Source organism: Ursus maritimus, unplaced genomic scaffold (assembly GCF_017311325.1).
Source record: "Ursus maritimus isolate PB19 unplaced genomic scaffold, ASM1731132v1 scaffold_5, whole genome shotgun sequence".
Classification (NCBI taxonomy): Eukaryota; Metazoa; Chordata; class Mammalia; order Carnivora; family Ursidae; genus Ursus; species Ursus maritimus.
The window spans coordinates 63,710,848-63,726,671 of NW_024426663.1; the positions used below are offsets into that span (position 1 = coordinate 63,710,848).

At 38.9% G+C, this 15,824-nt stretch overlaps 1 protein-coding gene across 1 annotated transcript in view; it reads left to right on the forward strand.

Moving 5' to 3' along the window:
• FBN2 (fibrillin 2) overlaps positions 1 to 15,824 on the forward strand; it is a 239,082-nt gene that overhangs the window by 181,557 nt on the left and 41,701 nt on the right. The window contains 12 exon segments of the mRNA XM_040622515.1: positions 2,399 to 2,521; positions 3,083 to 3,205; positions 6,932 to 7,093; positions 7,802 to 7,870; positions 8,281 to 8,406; positions 10,405 to 10,530; positions 11,123 to 11,275; positions 13,708 to 13,776; positions 14,656 to 14,781; positions 14,965 to 15,000; positions 15,003 to 15,065; positions 15,503 to 15,628. Of these exon segments, the coding sequence (XP_040478449.1) occupies positions 2,399 to 2,521; positions 3,083 to 3,205; positions 6,932 to 7,093; positions 7,802 to 7,870; positions 8,281 to 8,406; positions 10,405 to 10,530; positions 11,123 to 11,275; positions 13,708 to 13,776; positions 14,656 to 14,781; positions 14,965 to 15,000; positions 15,003 to 15,065; positions 15,503 to 15,628 (1,302 nt within the window).

Below are 15,824 nucleotides of genomic sequence, written 5' to 3' on the forward strand. Positions count from 1 at the left end.
GCATAAATAAGAGTGAACAAGTTCAAAGAGATTATAAAAACAAGAAAAGGCAAAAGGGAAAATTGCAGAGCTATGGGAAACAAACACAGCAAAATTAGATACCTATTCAATAGAAGCAGCTGAAAACAGAAAAGGTAAGAGGTGAAAACGTAATGACCAGCATAGAAAATGCGCAAAAAGAGGTGAACAGGAAAGTCGGAACAAGAAAGGTGGAAGAAGTTAACACTATGAGAGAAAAGACGAAGACCATAAATGAAAGTATAATCAGTGTCTCTGAAGTAGAGAGCCCAAACTAAATGAATAGAAAAAAGTACTGAACAGCCAGACATTTCCCTGAAATGGAAGAAAGCACTGAATGTTAGAGAAAAAGGTAAATCATAAGACCAGAGACTTAGCCTTATTACTTTTTTTTGACTTAAGTCATAGAGAAGGATTCTTCAGACTCTAGATGGAAAAGGGAAGTCACGAACAAAACGGAAGCATTCAATACCAGAAGACACGAGAACGAGGCCCACAAAATCCCGAGGACACATGTGAGGATATTCTACCTCAGCAGTTATGAAAACAATAGGCATATTCTCACATGTGGAATAATGCACAGAGAAAACACCTGTGGGCCCTCCCTTCTTGGGGAAAAAAAAACTTAGCAGTGCCACACAACCTTTCAAGAGAGAAATGTAAGCGTTGCAGTAAAAACCTCACTGATTCCTTTAAGAGTAAATACTAAATACTTCAGAGATTATGGTAAATGCCATAATCATTTAAAAAGTGGAAATCATAGAAATAACAAAAATGAGTTGGAAGCATATGTGAATGCTAATTTTCTTAATCATTCATGGCAATAGAATCCATCAATACTGTCTCGAAATTATATTTGAATTTTAACATAAGGGGAAGAGAGCATCAATTTTTAGTGTTTTTTATCAATTCTTAACATTAGAAAGTATCTTAGAAACTACGGAGATAAATACAAATTGATCTTCTGCATAGAAATTGTTTCAGCTTCACTCTGTGCCTATGGATACAGCAGTATTTGGAATGATGTTCATCAATGATAATTCCTTCTGGCTGGATGGATTTCTGAGCGATTTTCTGCTTTTGCTACCTTATTTACGTATTGTTTTCTTTGCTTTCTGTTTGCTGTCAACACTTTTCTGTAGTTTGAATTTCTGAATACGCATCAATTTAAAAACAAGACAGTATTCTAAAATACCTTCATTTGTGTCCATATAAGTATATACAAGTATTACATTATTTAAATGGAAGTTATTTCTAATAAAGTTCATTTAAAAGTAAAATGCATATGAGGAGGGCTGATATTACAATTCCATTTCCACTTCTAGACTAACACCATTCAATTATAAAATAGTTATAATGAGTCTTACTTATTCATTTGTATGCAGAGAATAACTGTGTTTATAGCCTCAACACAAGAAAAGATACATCAGTTCGTCTTTTAAGCAAAGTTTGAAACACACTTGAAATCTAATATAGTTGAAACTCATTATTTCTTAACTGTCATGAATGACCAGCAGACCTTTCTAAACTTCATCCCTAACTGTCTCTAGACAGTGTGTTAACGTGCCTGATCTCGTCTGGCCTAAAATCCCATGCCCTCTCTGCCTTCTCAGAGTTTGAGGTCATTTGTGTACAGAAATGTCCATCTTCTTCCTGCGAGTACAAGTATAGATTATTTCTACAGCTGGACACACACATATATGCCTTCATTTTCATATGCATGAGGAGGGGTAACTTCTCTACTGATTGAGTTAAAGCTTCATGGAAGAGTTTCATAAACTGAATTTATGACTTCAGTTCAATGGAGACATTTTAATGAAATTTGTGAGAACGTAGAGCAATGGTTGATCTTATTACATGCTATTAGAAAAAATTATTTCCCTATTTAAAACTAAGTTTATGAAAACAGATTAGATTGCAGAGTAAAAAAAGTTTTTAAAAAGTTAAATAGTTTTAATGATATCTTTAATACTTAAAATATGTCCTATACTTGGTATGTTGTAGATGTTTATAAAACATGTTTGTACTAAGTTATTAGAATCTTGGAATTCTTTTTATGTTTAATTTTTTACAGTCTCGTTCCATTGATATGTTCGTATTTAGTTTTTTATTTTTATGCCTTAGGCGAATTCTTTCTTTTTTTAAGTATAGTATAACCCAAGACAGTTAAAATGCTCAGTAAAGTAAAATATTTCTTTTAGACCTTTGCTCTATAGGTGAACATTAGGTGTTTGCCATTTATGTGGTCTACCTAGTCAAAGAAAAAGAAAATTTTTTACTGCATAAAAACATCTGGGGAGATAGAAAAATTTATTAAGGTTATATAAATTAAATCAAAATGTCTTTGTACATAAGAGATTATTATTTTTTCTATCCTCAGATATTGATGAATGCTCTTTCCAAAATATTTGTGTGTTTGGAACATGTAATAATTTGCCTGGAATGTTTCATTGTATCTGTGATGATGGTTATGAATTGGACAGAACCGGAGGGAACTGCACAGGTATGGCCAGTAAAGGGCTTGACTCTGTTCTTATTAGTTGAGGTGAAAGTATAAAATTTCCTAAGTATAAAAATTCCTCAAATTTCTGCTCAGCCCTCTGCTTAGCCTGCTTTATACCTTGTGTTACATATTTTTTAAATTACATTCTGACACGTTTATTTTTAACTATGGAATTGATACATTTTTATATAAATAATATTAAACATCTAACATGAAACTAGGAAACTGTTTCTTTGTATAAATGTATCTATGTGCATATATATGTACATAAATACATACATCATTTTAGTTAAGCAGGTGGTAACATTTTTTTCTTCCTCTGAATCCCAACATCTAATTACCATTTATTAAAGATATTAAATGATACTATCCTGAATACCATGTGGTTGATCTGTGGAACCTGTTGTAGGTCTATACAAGGATTTGATCTCTATTTCACTGTGCTGAGGACTTCCCAGAGATCTTTAATAACTTCCAAAGATTCCACCAAATTCTTGGGAACAGCAGTATGCAGAGAGAAAGTAAAGATGTTCATGTGGGCATTTTAAATGCTTTTCCTAGATATTGATGAGTGTGCAGATCCCATAAACTGTGTGAACGGCCTGTGTGTCAACACTCCTGGTCGCTACGAGTGTAACTGCCCCCCTGATTTCCAGCTGAACCCCACTGGTGTGGGTTGTGTTGGTAAGTAAAACAAATAGAACTTGATAGAGTTAAATATTCACACTTTCATGGTGATGCACTGTGGTAAGTATTTGCTGCAATTGATTTGAAAACAAAATAGTCCTTTCTCTTAACAAACTCCCGATGACCAATATACATGGTTACTTTTGTTGTGTTTATCTTTCAAGACGTCAAAGAAGGAGCAATAGCCTAGATGGCAAAGTGGCTCTCAACCCTAGCCGCACAGTAAAATCCCATGTGGAGCTGTAAAAATCTGCTGATTCTGCTTCACTCCCAGAAATTGAGTCACTGGGGCCTCAGTATTGCTTAAAAACTTTGTTGGAGCGAAGGCTACAAACAGGCAGCTGATAAAAGGGAGTGCTGCAAAAGTGAACAGACATAATAAGCAAATGCCCAAAGTCTTTAGTAATAAGAAAAAAATCAAAACAACTGTATAACTATCACTTTATACCTAACAGACTGGCAAATTTTGCCAACCTGGATGATGTAAAGTGTTGGTAGGAGCATGGACCTCAAGGAACCCTCTTCTCCCGGTAGATGGTAGAAGTAGAGATCAGGATAGCCTTGCAGAGAATGTTCTTGGACAACAGTACCCAGATTAACTGTCAGCATATCATCAACTTAGGTTTTGAGTTTCTTTTTAGAGCAGTTCTGTTTGTATGGAGTGGTATTTCATGGCCTTATTTTTTTCTTAGAGTTCTTCCAGAGGACAGAGACTCATTCTTTATCTTACAAATACCATAATGGCCCATTAGAACCTCCTCTAAGTCTAAGATGCATTATGAGATGTAGTGATCTTACTTTCTCTTTGTCTTAAAATTTTTTGCCATTATTTTAGGTTTTATTTCATCATTACTCATTAGTTAGGTCCAATGATGCTAAAAATGAAGATGAAAATAATAAAGTGGAAAATCATGCCATCACCTAGAAGGATTAACACAATCGTGAAAAAAAAGTCACCATCTCAATAATCTTCAGTTTTCCTACTGTGTTGCCCAGGGGATGGCATCATCTTCCAAGAAGGTGTAAAAGAACACTGGAGACACTATATTTGGAAACTTCTTTTAGCATGTATTGAACACACTTGAGAGTTCAGAAGTTTTCACTTTCTGGCCATAGGAGAAAGAGAAGAAAATAGGGCATGAAAAACATTTCCCAGTTGTCAGGTGGATCAGGAGATGAGTACAACATAGACTCCAGTCTCGATTCTAACAGTGATGGTGAAATTGATCACAGAAACCTAATGCCAGGCTGCGACTCTTCAGAGACTGACATCTAGATGAGATTTTTCAAATTCAAGAATCAAAGAGTGAGTGAATAGTAGACTTCTGTAGACAGAGGAAATACGGTCTTCTCATCTCTTAGTCAGTAGGAAGAACCTCAACATGCAGTATTTGGCAAGTACCCGAGTCATCCCTCTCAGGTCTCTGTATTCTTTTATACCCAGGATTTAAGTGATTTGGTCCGTAAGTGGACTAATGATGAAGGCACAGGTATTTAGACAAAGCTTATTGAAAGGAAATATGGGATGTAGAAAGATCATTGGGCTGACTATCCAATTGATAAATCTAAAAATGAAAACTTTTTTTATTTGTGGAGCAAACAGCTGTCCTCTCATCAAAATGAGGAGCTGTCACAATTGTCAAAAATGTCTTCAGACGTTGTGTTTTAATGATGCAAGAAAAAGAAGAACAAGAAGTAGTAATAAGCTAGAAGCTATTAAAGATGTGTTTGAAATGTGTAATCAGTTTCTACAAAATGGGTATGTTTCAGGTTCATGCATGGCAGCCGATGGGCAGGTAATTAGGTTCATAGGACCTTCTCAGGCTTGTATCTCTCCAAAACCAAGAAAATCTGGTCCAAAACCAAAAAAACCTGAATAAGAATTTGAATTAGAGATGATAAAAGTTGTTATTAGAATTTCTAGTAAAGTTGTTTCACTGTGCATTTTTTCCCTATAAATTATTTATCAAAGTTATTATAAAAAATTGAAAAGTTCCACTGGATGCAGATGGTAAATAATAGTGACTATATTTCCTGATACTGAGGGCAAAGAATATGGAAACTCTGTGAACCAGCAGTTTCTCCCCTAGCTGTAGACGGCAAAGAAAGGAACTGACAGGCCCATACACAGACATGGGTAAAGACATTGACTGCCACGTTATTTGTGGTACCAGGGACTTAGAAACCATTTCTGGAGAGGAGATAGATTTAAAAAGAATGACAATTGGGCACCCTATAGAATTGACAAATTGCATATAAATAAAAATGGAATGACGTCTATGACAAAATACCATTTATGTGCTCATGGAAACAAAAATACTCATTTTGCAAGAACACAGACAAAAAGATTATTAAATGCATTCAGATGGTTGGGTATGGGACGAGGATAAGAGAGAGAGAGGGAGGGAGGGCAGGAGGAAGCATGAATGAATGCAAACCTAGTAAGAGCAGAACCGAGACTTAGCTCATCTCTCTGCACCTGGGATTCAACAACAAAAAACAAAATGGAAAAAAAAAAGAGAAAAAAAAATTTAAAGTTTTCCCAGTGATTCTCATGTGCTGCCAGGTGTGAAAACTACACTGTAGGCCGTACTTAGGACTTGAAATTTTACTCTGACTGAGAAGGTGAGCCGTTGGAAGTACTTCTGAAGGATTACTGTGGTATGGTGGGAAAAGTCGGCTGTCGTCAGGTCAAGGCCTGAAGTCAAGAGTTGAGTTAGGGAACCATTGCAGTGGGCCAGGAGAGAGGTGGCGGTGGCTTGGTTCAGGTTGTGGTGATGGAGGCAGTAGTGAGAGGTCACGTTCCAGGTACAGAAGTGACTGACTTTATTACTGGATTGAATACGGGATGACAATAAGGAGTCAAAGACTGATGCCAAGGTTTAGGACCTGAGCAACTGAAAAAAATGGAGTTGTGTTTATTGAAAATGCTGAAGACCCAAGAGAGGAGTGGAGGTGAGGAGGTTTTGTATGTGGAGGAAGGAGTACCAAGAGTTTGATTTTAGATATGTTAACTTTAAAGTAACTGTTGGGTCTCTAAGGGGAGAAATCAAACAGGCAACTGGCAGAATGGTCTAGGGTTCTGGGGAAGAGATGAAAGACAGAACTGTACATTGGAGAGTTCTCAGCAAAAGCACAGTATTTAAAGTCATGGAACTATTGATCTAGATGAAAATTATGGATAGAGACAAGGGAAAGACTGAAATTCTTTGATATCTTAAGTATCCTCTCTAAAATTGTTACTGACTGCCTTGCCCAAAATTCTCAAAGGTCTCTGTGCAAACTGAAATGAAACCAGATAATGGGGGAGAGAGGAAGGAGATGGGGTTGTCGATATTTCTTTGATAGGATGCACAGCTTTAAGTAGACTTATCTGGAATTTTATTTCCATTATTGATAAACTCATGCTATAGATTGATTCTGACAAAAATTTCTTACATTCCTATTAGTGAAGGCCCAAAAGTTCCCCAAATGAGCAGTTTCTCGTGATCTTGTTTAGTCTGTGATCTGTATGGATTTCTAAATATAGGAAAGTCTATCTTTAATAATTCCTACAACACAATTTGAAAATGTTTAAAGCAAGAGATTGTTTTGTGCTGGAGATTAAGATGAATGTCTCACGTTAATGTGTGGAAGCTGAATTTCATCACTTGCGTGGCCTCTCACTGAAAAGGAATTCTTGCTAAGGCTCGAACAGGTTTAAGGTCCTGTGTTGCTCTGCAGACAACCGAGTGGGCAACTGCTACCTGAAGTTCGGGCCTCGAGGAGACGGGAGTCTGTCCTGCAACACCGAGATCGGGGTGGGCGTCAGCCGCTCCTCCTGCTGCTGCTCCCTGGGGAAGGCCTGGGGGAACCCCTGCGAGACGTGCCCCCCTGTCAACAGCAGTGAGTATAGCGCCAGAGAAGAGGAAGGGAACAAAGCGGCGGCTGAAGACTAGTTGCTGTTTTCTTCTTGTGCTGGGGGTGGGGCAACAGCATGGGGTAAAAGGGTGACCTTGCACGCTTTCAGTGATGATGCTGGAACCCACCCAGAGTGTTCGATATGAAAGGAATGGGAAATGCTTTCTTTTTACTGTTTTTCATGATACGATAAAAAGAAAAAACAATGGTTAACCCCAATCCAGTGTGAACGGTGCTGCTGCCAGTCTTCCTTGGGATCACAAAGGAAGACCATTCCTGGCTCTTCTCAGGGATTGTTACAGTTCAGGTTCATAGACATGCTGTACTCTGCAGGTCAGTCGTGTAATGTCTGCAGCTGAAACGTGTGTTCTGATGCGAACACAGATGAAACTTTGGAATGGTTGAGTCAGGTTTTATTTACTAGCCAAAAAAGTTGTAATATAAATTGCTTTTGAAGCTTTTTCTTTAATCAAAAACAGATGTTTTTGTTATTCTAATGTGTGTGTAACTTGTGAAGTAGTGACGTTACTTCAAGTAGAATGTAATGTACATTTAAATGTATTTGAAAGGGCACTAAAGAATGCAGTTCTCTTCTCTTAGATTGTGTTTTGAGTCTGGCAACTGCAACATGCTTCTTCATTGTCTCCTCCCCCTGAACTGCCGTCACCTCTCTTCTCTCCCATTGTTTTGTAGCTGAGTATTACACACTGTGTCCCGGAGGTGAGGGCTTCAGACCCAACCCCATCACCATCATCTTAGAAGGTGAGTGCACCTCTAATTGTCACCCAGATTTAAACAAGATAAAGACAAAAGCTGGTAGGAAAGTTAGTGTGGAGCAACCTAAACAAGATTATTTTGCAAAATGACAGTGGGACAGTCAGTTACCAGGATGCTGAATAACACGTTGTAACTTGGATAGGACCCATGACAGTGATTGGATGTCTGATTGCTCTGCAGAGAAACTCTCTGTATTGTCATCCCCAGCTTGCTTTAGCACTCTTCTCAGATTTTAGCAAATTTGCATGACAAAGCAAAAAAAAATCAATGGTCAGAAGAAACCTAAGGCCTGGAAGTCTGCAGGCCATACAGCATCACACACTGGAGAGCTGTAACAGTAACCCTGGTCTTTGATGGCGGTACTTGCTGTGAGTGAGCTCTCTCTCCTTCTGCAGATATCGATGAATGCCAAGAGTTACCAGGCCTCTGCCAGGGTGGAAACTGCATCAACACTTTTGGAAGCTTCCAGTGCGAGTGCCCACAAGGCTACTACCTCAGCGAGGAAACCCGCATCTGTGAAGGCGAGCTGCTTGGACACCTTCAAGTTATTAGCACTCTTTAGAACACAGTTACGGTCAGGCCAGGAGAAGATTCTTTCAAAGGATCTGTTAGCCTGGTTCATAGCTTTTACCTTGTCCCACCCTTGCTGCTCAGTTGTATGGTGATAGATAAATTAATTTACAGCTTAACTGCTATAATTTACTATGATTTTTCTCTGAGTGCATGGGCTGATTATAATTGGAGAAAGCTGGGTTAGTGTAAAAACATCAGTATCAAATAAGTTATTGGTTCAAATATGGATAAGAGTTCTATTTTACATACAGAAAATAGGTAAACTGCAATGCAACTCTTCAGTTACTGTTTTTCAGTAATTTTTAAATGTTAGGAAGCTTTGTATGAAGACATTCAAAGATTATGCAGATACCTTTCTTGCTTCCATCCTCTCCTTTCTCCTGTGGCACAGCAGTCATCCTTTTAGGGGCCTCTCTCCCCCTAGCCAGGGAGCTTCTTGACACAAGGCTTCTTGACACAAGGCTTCTTGACACAAGGCCCACATCTTAGTCGTCTTTCTAGTTGTGAGTTCTAGCTTACAGAAGGATGTTGGCATTTATTTGTGGAATGAATGAATAAGTGTTTCCGAAAATGAACATTAAACATGTTAATAGAATTATTTCCATTATGACCTTCCCTTTAGAACACATTAGATAAATGTTTCTAGAAGAAATATGATTTAATAAGTAGAATAACCAGCAGCTGTGCTCCTTCTAGAATCCCTGAATGGCTACTAATTTGAACAGAGTTGTACAGAGAAAGGCTTTCCTTAGAATCAGACCTGTAACTACAGGGAACAAACTGATGGTTGCCAGAGGGGAGTAGCACAAGGGCTGAAGGGGAGAGGGAGGTACAGACTTCCAGTGATGGAATGAAGAGGTCACAGGATAAAAGGCCCAGCGTAAGGCGTACAGTCACTGATACGGTAATAACGATGGAACGCGACAGACGGTAGCTACGCTTGTGAGCACAGCATCATGTATAAACTTGTCCAATCACTAAGTTGTGCAGCCGGAACTAATGTGCCATTGTGTGACAACTCTTCTCAGATTTACAAAAAGGATAAAGGCTTTCCTAACTGTGTTCAAAGTCAGCATTAAACTTGAGTTTAAATGACAAGAGGACAGCAGGCTTTCAAGTGCTTCCATTTGAAGAATGTAAAATTTCAATTTAAAAAAATACGGGTGCCTTTCATATTATTTTTGCCACTTCAGAAAAAAATTTCTTTTGATCACCTGTATTTTTTAATATTGGCTTTTTTTTATTTTAATGTTTTTTTTATTATATTATGTTAGTCACCATACAGTACATCCCTGGTTTCTGATGTAAAGTGCGATGATTCATTAGCTGCGTATAACACCCAGTGCACCATGCAATACGTGCCCTCCTTACTACCCATCACCAGTCTATCCCATTCCCCCACCCCCTCCCCTCTGAAGCCCTCAGTTTGTTTCTCAGAGTCCATAGTCTCTCATGGTTCATTCCCCCTTCTGATTACCCCCCCTTCTTTATCCCTTTCTTCCCCTACCAATCTTCCTAGTTCTTATGTACCATAGATGAGAGAAATCATATGATAATTGTCTTTCTCTGCTTATTTCACTCAGCATTATCTCCTCCAGTGCTGTCCATGTTGCAGCAAATGTTGAGAACTCGTTCTTTCTGATAGCTGAGTAATGTTCTATTGTATATATGGACCACACCTTCTTAATCCAGTCATCTGTTGAAGGGCATCTCGGTTCCTTCCACGATTTAGCTATTGTGGACTTTTTTTTTTAAAGAAAGACATACTTTGTGTCATGTAAATGCATATTTTGGGGTCTTTTCGGTAGAACTGCTTTAAATTCTAAATTTTTTTTTTTTAAATAAGGATTTGGGAAATCAGCCATATGTTTTGTTTAGTAGTTTAAATCATATAAATTCATGGAACAGTAGCTTTATGACTTAACGGGTCTCCTTGCCTGTTGTAGATATCGATGAGTGTTTCGCGCACCCCGGTGTGTGCGGGCCTGGGACGTGCTACAACACGCTGGGAAATTACACCTGCATCTGCCCGCCTGAGTACATGCAGGTCAACGGAGGCCACAACTGCATGGGTACGTGAAGCCTCGGACTGGGATGAGGTCACGCGCTCGGGCGCTCGTGTCTCAGAATGATTGTTCAGAAAATCTGGAAACTAAGTGTTGATGAATGATGAAGTATTTCACAGGCTTATAAACTTCTGGCTCTGCATCATTTTTTTTTGTACTTTGAATATATAGTTCCATAGTCATAAGCTTGAGTCTTAGATACAAAACATCATCAAACGTGACACTTAAACCTATTCCTAAGGAGTTTGTGTTTTCCATTCACATCAGGGGAACATTATTTACAAATAAGAGAATGTTTAAAATTTAATATGTATTACTTTTAAAATTAAATCAATACCTTTGAGTAGAGAAACAAGTATCTGTTAGTTTTGTTTGCCAAGAAAATTATAAATGGAAACCCCTTATCTGAAAGCAGGAGAGAGCGAGGTTAGTCAACGCATGATTTATGTTCAACTTGAAGGATTATGTTAAGATGCCTCCAGATGGCCAAGAAATATTCTGGAGTTACTAAAGAAGAAAGCTGGTGTCTCCAGGTGCGTGGACTTCATCAGTAGCTTCTTCCCGCTCTGACTGGTTGGCTTGTTTTTCCGTTACGTAGACATGAGGAAAAGCTTTTGCTACCGAAGCTATAATGGAACCACTTGTGAGAACGAATTGCCCTTTAATGTGACGAAGAGGATGTGCTGCTGCACGTACAATGTGGGCAAAGCCTGGAACAAACCGTGCGAGCCGTGCCCCACCCCAGGAACGGGTAAGCACGCAGGCTGGGCTGCTGACACGTATGTGTGACAGTTGAGCAAAAGCAAATGTGTGCTAAAACCAGACATGTTCAGTGCTGAGAATACCCAAGGGCGTCATACGACTCCGTGTCCCAAGTGGCCCTTTTCGGGATTCAGATGCTAATTTCTGAGATATCTTTTGAGGAGGAATCTGCATCCTGAAAATAAGCCCCACTGCTAAAGAGTGAACGTTCAGAGTGCTGGTCCGCCGAAGGTCGTTATTTTATAGTGTGCTGGTGAGTTACGCAGTTACTCATCGAGCAGCTGTTTACTGAGCATCTGTCATGTGTCACTGTGCTTGACTGGGAAGGTGTCATATTTTGATTTAAAACCTGTGGTAATTTCAAGTCCATCAAATTCAGTAAGTACTGTTTTGGTTCCTGTCTTGAAAAATATGCAAAAAATGGATTTGATGAGCAGACTTCACATGAAAACAGCCTATTGCCAGCATGTTTGTTATACATCCTTTTCTCCCCAAACTTATCTGAAATTTTTAGACAGAAAATAAAACTGGTCTGTACATGGTAAGATTTTTCTCACAAGCACAGATTCTTTTGAAAGAAAAACAAAAAGATAATAGCTACAAGAACAAAAAAATAAATGTCCTAAAGCTGTTGCCTGTTCAGGTTCATTAATGGTGTGGAGAGTTACTTTCAATAGCTGTAGAATCTAAGTGTCGCACCAATGGGACAAATGATGAGAAACAATCGTTATGCATTTGTTGCCAGACATTGCTTAGGATATATTGATTCAAATGTGATGATATAAGTAATGAGGTAATGAAATGAAAATAAGGAAAAACATGAAAACTGCCCTATGGAGCCTTTCTCGCTGGCTCTAATTCAGTGGACAAATGGATTTTCGTAACTAACTTACCATAGCTGTGCTCCGAAAAAACAAATGGAAACATTTTTACGATTCTGCAAGAACTCCCGTCAGTTGGAAGTTGAAGATCACTGGGTTAGGGAATTAAATAGCACTTTTTTTTTTTTTTTTTTTTTTAGAGAGAGAGGGAGACGGAGAGCATGAACAGGGGGAGGGCCAGCAGGAGAGGGAGAGAAGCAAACTCCGCACTGAGCAGGGAGCCCAATGTGGGGCTTGATCCCATGACCCTGAGATCATGACATGAGCCAAAATCAAGAGTTGAACACCTACCTGACTGAGCCACCCAGGCTCCCCTAAACATCACTTTTTGTAAGAGGAAGTAAAGGGCTTAGGTTTAAGAGGAGGACAGGTTTGTAGTTATATTGAAGTTCTGCCACTTAACTATCTGATCTTATGTAGATGATTTTTCCTCTCTGAACCTGATTCCTTGTATGTAGATTAAAAATGACAGTAACTAATATGGTTATGCAGTAAATGAGGGGATCCCTATAAATCACAACTTCTGCATTGCCAAGCTATTGGAGACTGCAGAATTGAGCATCTGAGTGTGCCAGTCTATGTTGTGGACGCTCAGTGAGCTTTGCTGGGTGAAGTACGCAGAGTCCCTCCCTGATAGCACGTCACATACGGTCTGCACTCTGTGTTTTACCTAACACTGTTTTCAGGAGCTGTACTCAAGTGTGTCACCGTGGGCATCAGAAGGAATCTACTTCTTAAAAAGGAAAATTCTCTTAAATTTCTATTAGTTTGCTGAATTATGTGATAGGAATATCTGTTTTATACCATTATGCATTATTTCTGATGCCTCAAATTTCACATTCCAGCAAAATAGACATTTTTACGTTTAAAAAGATGAGACAAAGGGGCGCCTGGGTGGCACAGCGGTTGAGCGTCTGCCTTCGGCTCAGGGCGTGATCCCGGCGTTGCGGGATCGAGCCCCACGTCAGGCTCCTCTGCTGTGGGCCTGCTTCTTCCTCTCCCACTCCCCCTGCTTGTGTTCCCTCTCTCGCTGGCTGTCTCTATCTCTGTCGAATAAATAAATAAAATCTTTAAAAAAAAAAAAGATGAGACAAAATTCATGTCTCATTCATTCATTTTTCATCTGTTTCGCACTACGACAACTGTTTTTGCTTGCCTCTGCCTTTGTGCAATTTATAATCCCTTTTTAAACTTGTACTCTAACCTGGTTTTTCAATGTGTAGAAACTGGATCATTGTTAAAGACACGCGTATCCAAAGAACAAAAGAATTAAAATGCCTTCAGTAGATATTTTGAAACTTGTAATGATTTACTTGTAAGAGCATTAAAAAGTTAGTGATGATAACAATGGTAAAGAATGTCTAAAATCTACTTCTGACAGAAGCTGGTACTATTACCAAATAAATACAACTGAAATTAAAATATCCGGTTGTGAGTAGTATAAAATATATTTGTCAGTGCAAATAATACTTATGCAAAATGTTATTTGAAAGGAGTTTGAGAATTTTAAGAGTGTATTTGCTTCATTTATATTTTAAAGCTGACTTTAAAACCATATGTGGAAATATCCCTGGATTCACCTTTGACATTCACACCGGAAAAGCTGTTGGTAAGTTTTTCCAGATTATGTTTATCTTAATACATAAAGGTAGAAATTGTGTAAAAGTCTCTTCGGCGTTTTTAAAGTTTAAAGTGCCATAAAATACAATAATCTGGATTCTGATCTAATATAGTTAGGCAAGAAAGAACTAACACATTTACAGACTCTCCCCAAGTGTTAATAAGGATGGTACTCTGTCAGCATACTTTGGTGATCGGGTTATGATGTACAACGGACTATCTCAAGATTTCCTACATATCAAGCTTAAACCTTAGTTTTCCTCCTCTTTAATATTGTATTACGTGACTCAAAATAGTCCACTTTATTGTACCCTTTAGTGGCTTTTTTTTGTAGCTATATATTTACATTTTTGGTGTATTGTTGCAGTGTCCCTTTCTACTTAGGAATTTGCAGAATTATTAGTTATACTGATCATTTTCATCTGGATGTACTTTCTGTTGTTTATTCTACTTTTCTTCCTCAGAGATTAAGTTAGTAATATAATTTTAAGTCTCCATTGTCAATGCATCTGTAACAAAGTTCATAAAATTAAGAAAACTTAGCTTTCTTCGTTAGGTGAGTAGCAGCCATTAGGGGAGCCTGAAGCATAACTTGAAGCAGAAGCTTGATTCCTTAGGAAGTTTATTTGCTACATTGACACTAAAATCCCTTGGTATATTGGATCAGCTACAACACTATTCAAAGAAAAGTAGTCTATCTTATGGCCTGTATGCTTTCATAAACCAAAAAAGCAATCATACCACTCTAGAATTTATTCTTGTGATGCTGAGTGTGTATTTTCATTCCAGCATACATGTAGCATTGTCAAAGTTTTTTGTGGTAAATAAGCAGAACTGCGTCCATGTGACCGAATCTGTTCACTTTCAGACATTGATGAGTGTAAAGAGATCCCAGGCATATGTGCAAACGGCGTGTGCATCAACCAGATTGGCAGTTTCCGTTGTGAATGCCCCACGGGCTTCAGTTACAATGACCTGCTCCTGGTCTGCGAAGGTAATCTGAACCATGCGTGAGCCCCAGCCAGACGAGTTCGGGGGACACAAGTGGGTTTTTGACGGTCTCCCGATTGGTACGGGAGTACAGTTCTACAGCATTGAGGAGCGGGTCGCCACACTGGTGGAGGGAAGGCAGTACTAACACAATAAGGGAATTGTTACAGTGGACTTGCTCTTGCAGACATCGACGAGTGCAGCAACGGCGACAGCCTGTGTCAGCGGGCAGCTACCGCTGCGAGTGTGCGGCCGGCTTCAAGCTCTCCCCCAACGGAGCCTGCGTAGGTGAGAGGCCGCGCGCCGCCTTCTCCCCGTCCCTCCACCGAGCAGTTGGCCATGCTTTCCTAGCAAAATCTATTCTCAGAATTTGGACAAGAGTTTCCGAGTAAATCTTTTCATTCCTCTTGAGTCTGTTTCACCATATATTTTAGATTAACTTGTTAGGAAAAAAGAAATCCCTTCAATGGATTCTCCTAGGATTAGACCTAAAATAAAATAGTATCTTCGAGATACCAATCAGCATAGAAAAATGGCCCAATTTTTTTTTTTTAAGTCTTGGATATTTTCAAGCCTCGCTTCTTTTGATTCAGCTGTTGTTATGGTTCATTTTCAGCCTGTCTGTAATAATTAATAGCAGGCTTTAGAAACAGGCCTGTGAGAAAAATGAAGGAATCTTAATGAAAATCAGATATGTGTAACATGTGTTTTATTTTCTGTTTTAGATCGCAACGAATGTTTAGAAATTCCTAATGTTTGCAGTCATGGCCTGTGTGTTGATTTGCAAGGAAGTTACCAGTGCATCTGCCACAATGGCTTTAAGGCTTCCCAGGACCAGACTATGTGCATGGGTAAGAGGGAGGACGTTAGTTCCAGGAGTGCAGGGAACTGAGACTCCAAGAGAGCTTATGGGTCGCCCCCTTGCTGTGACTAACTACCACGTCTCTTGTCAGAAACAGTCTCGCAAAAAGTTAGCTCATGCCTTTATTCAGTGTAAAATTTGTGAGCAGGGACACACCACAGTATATTCTTTGGTTCACTGTTTCA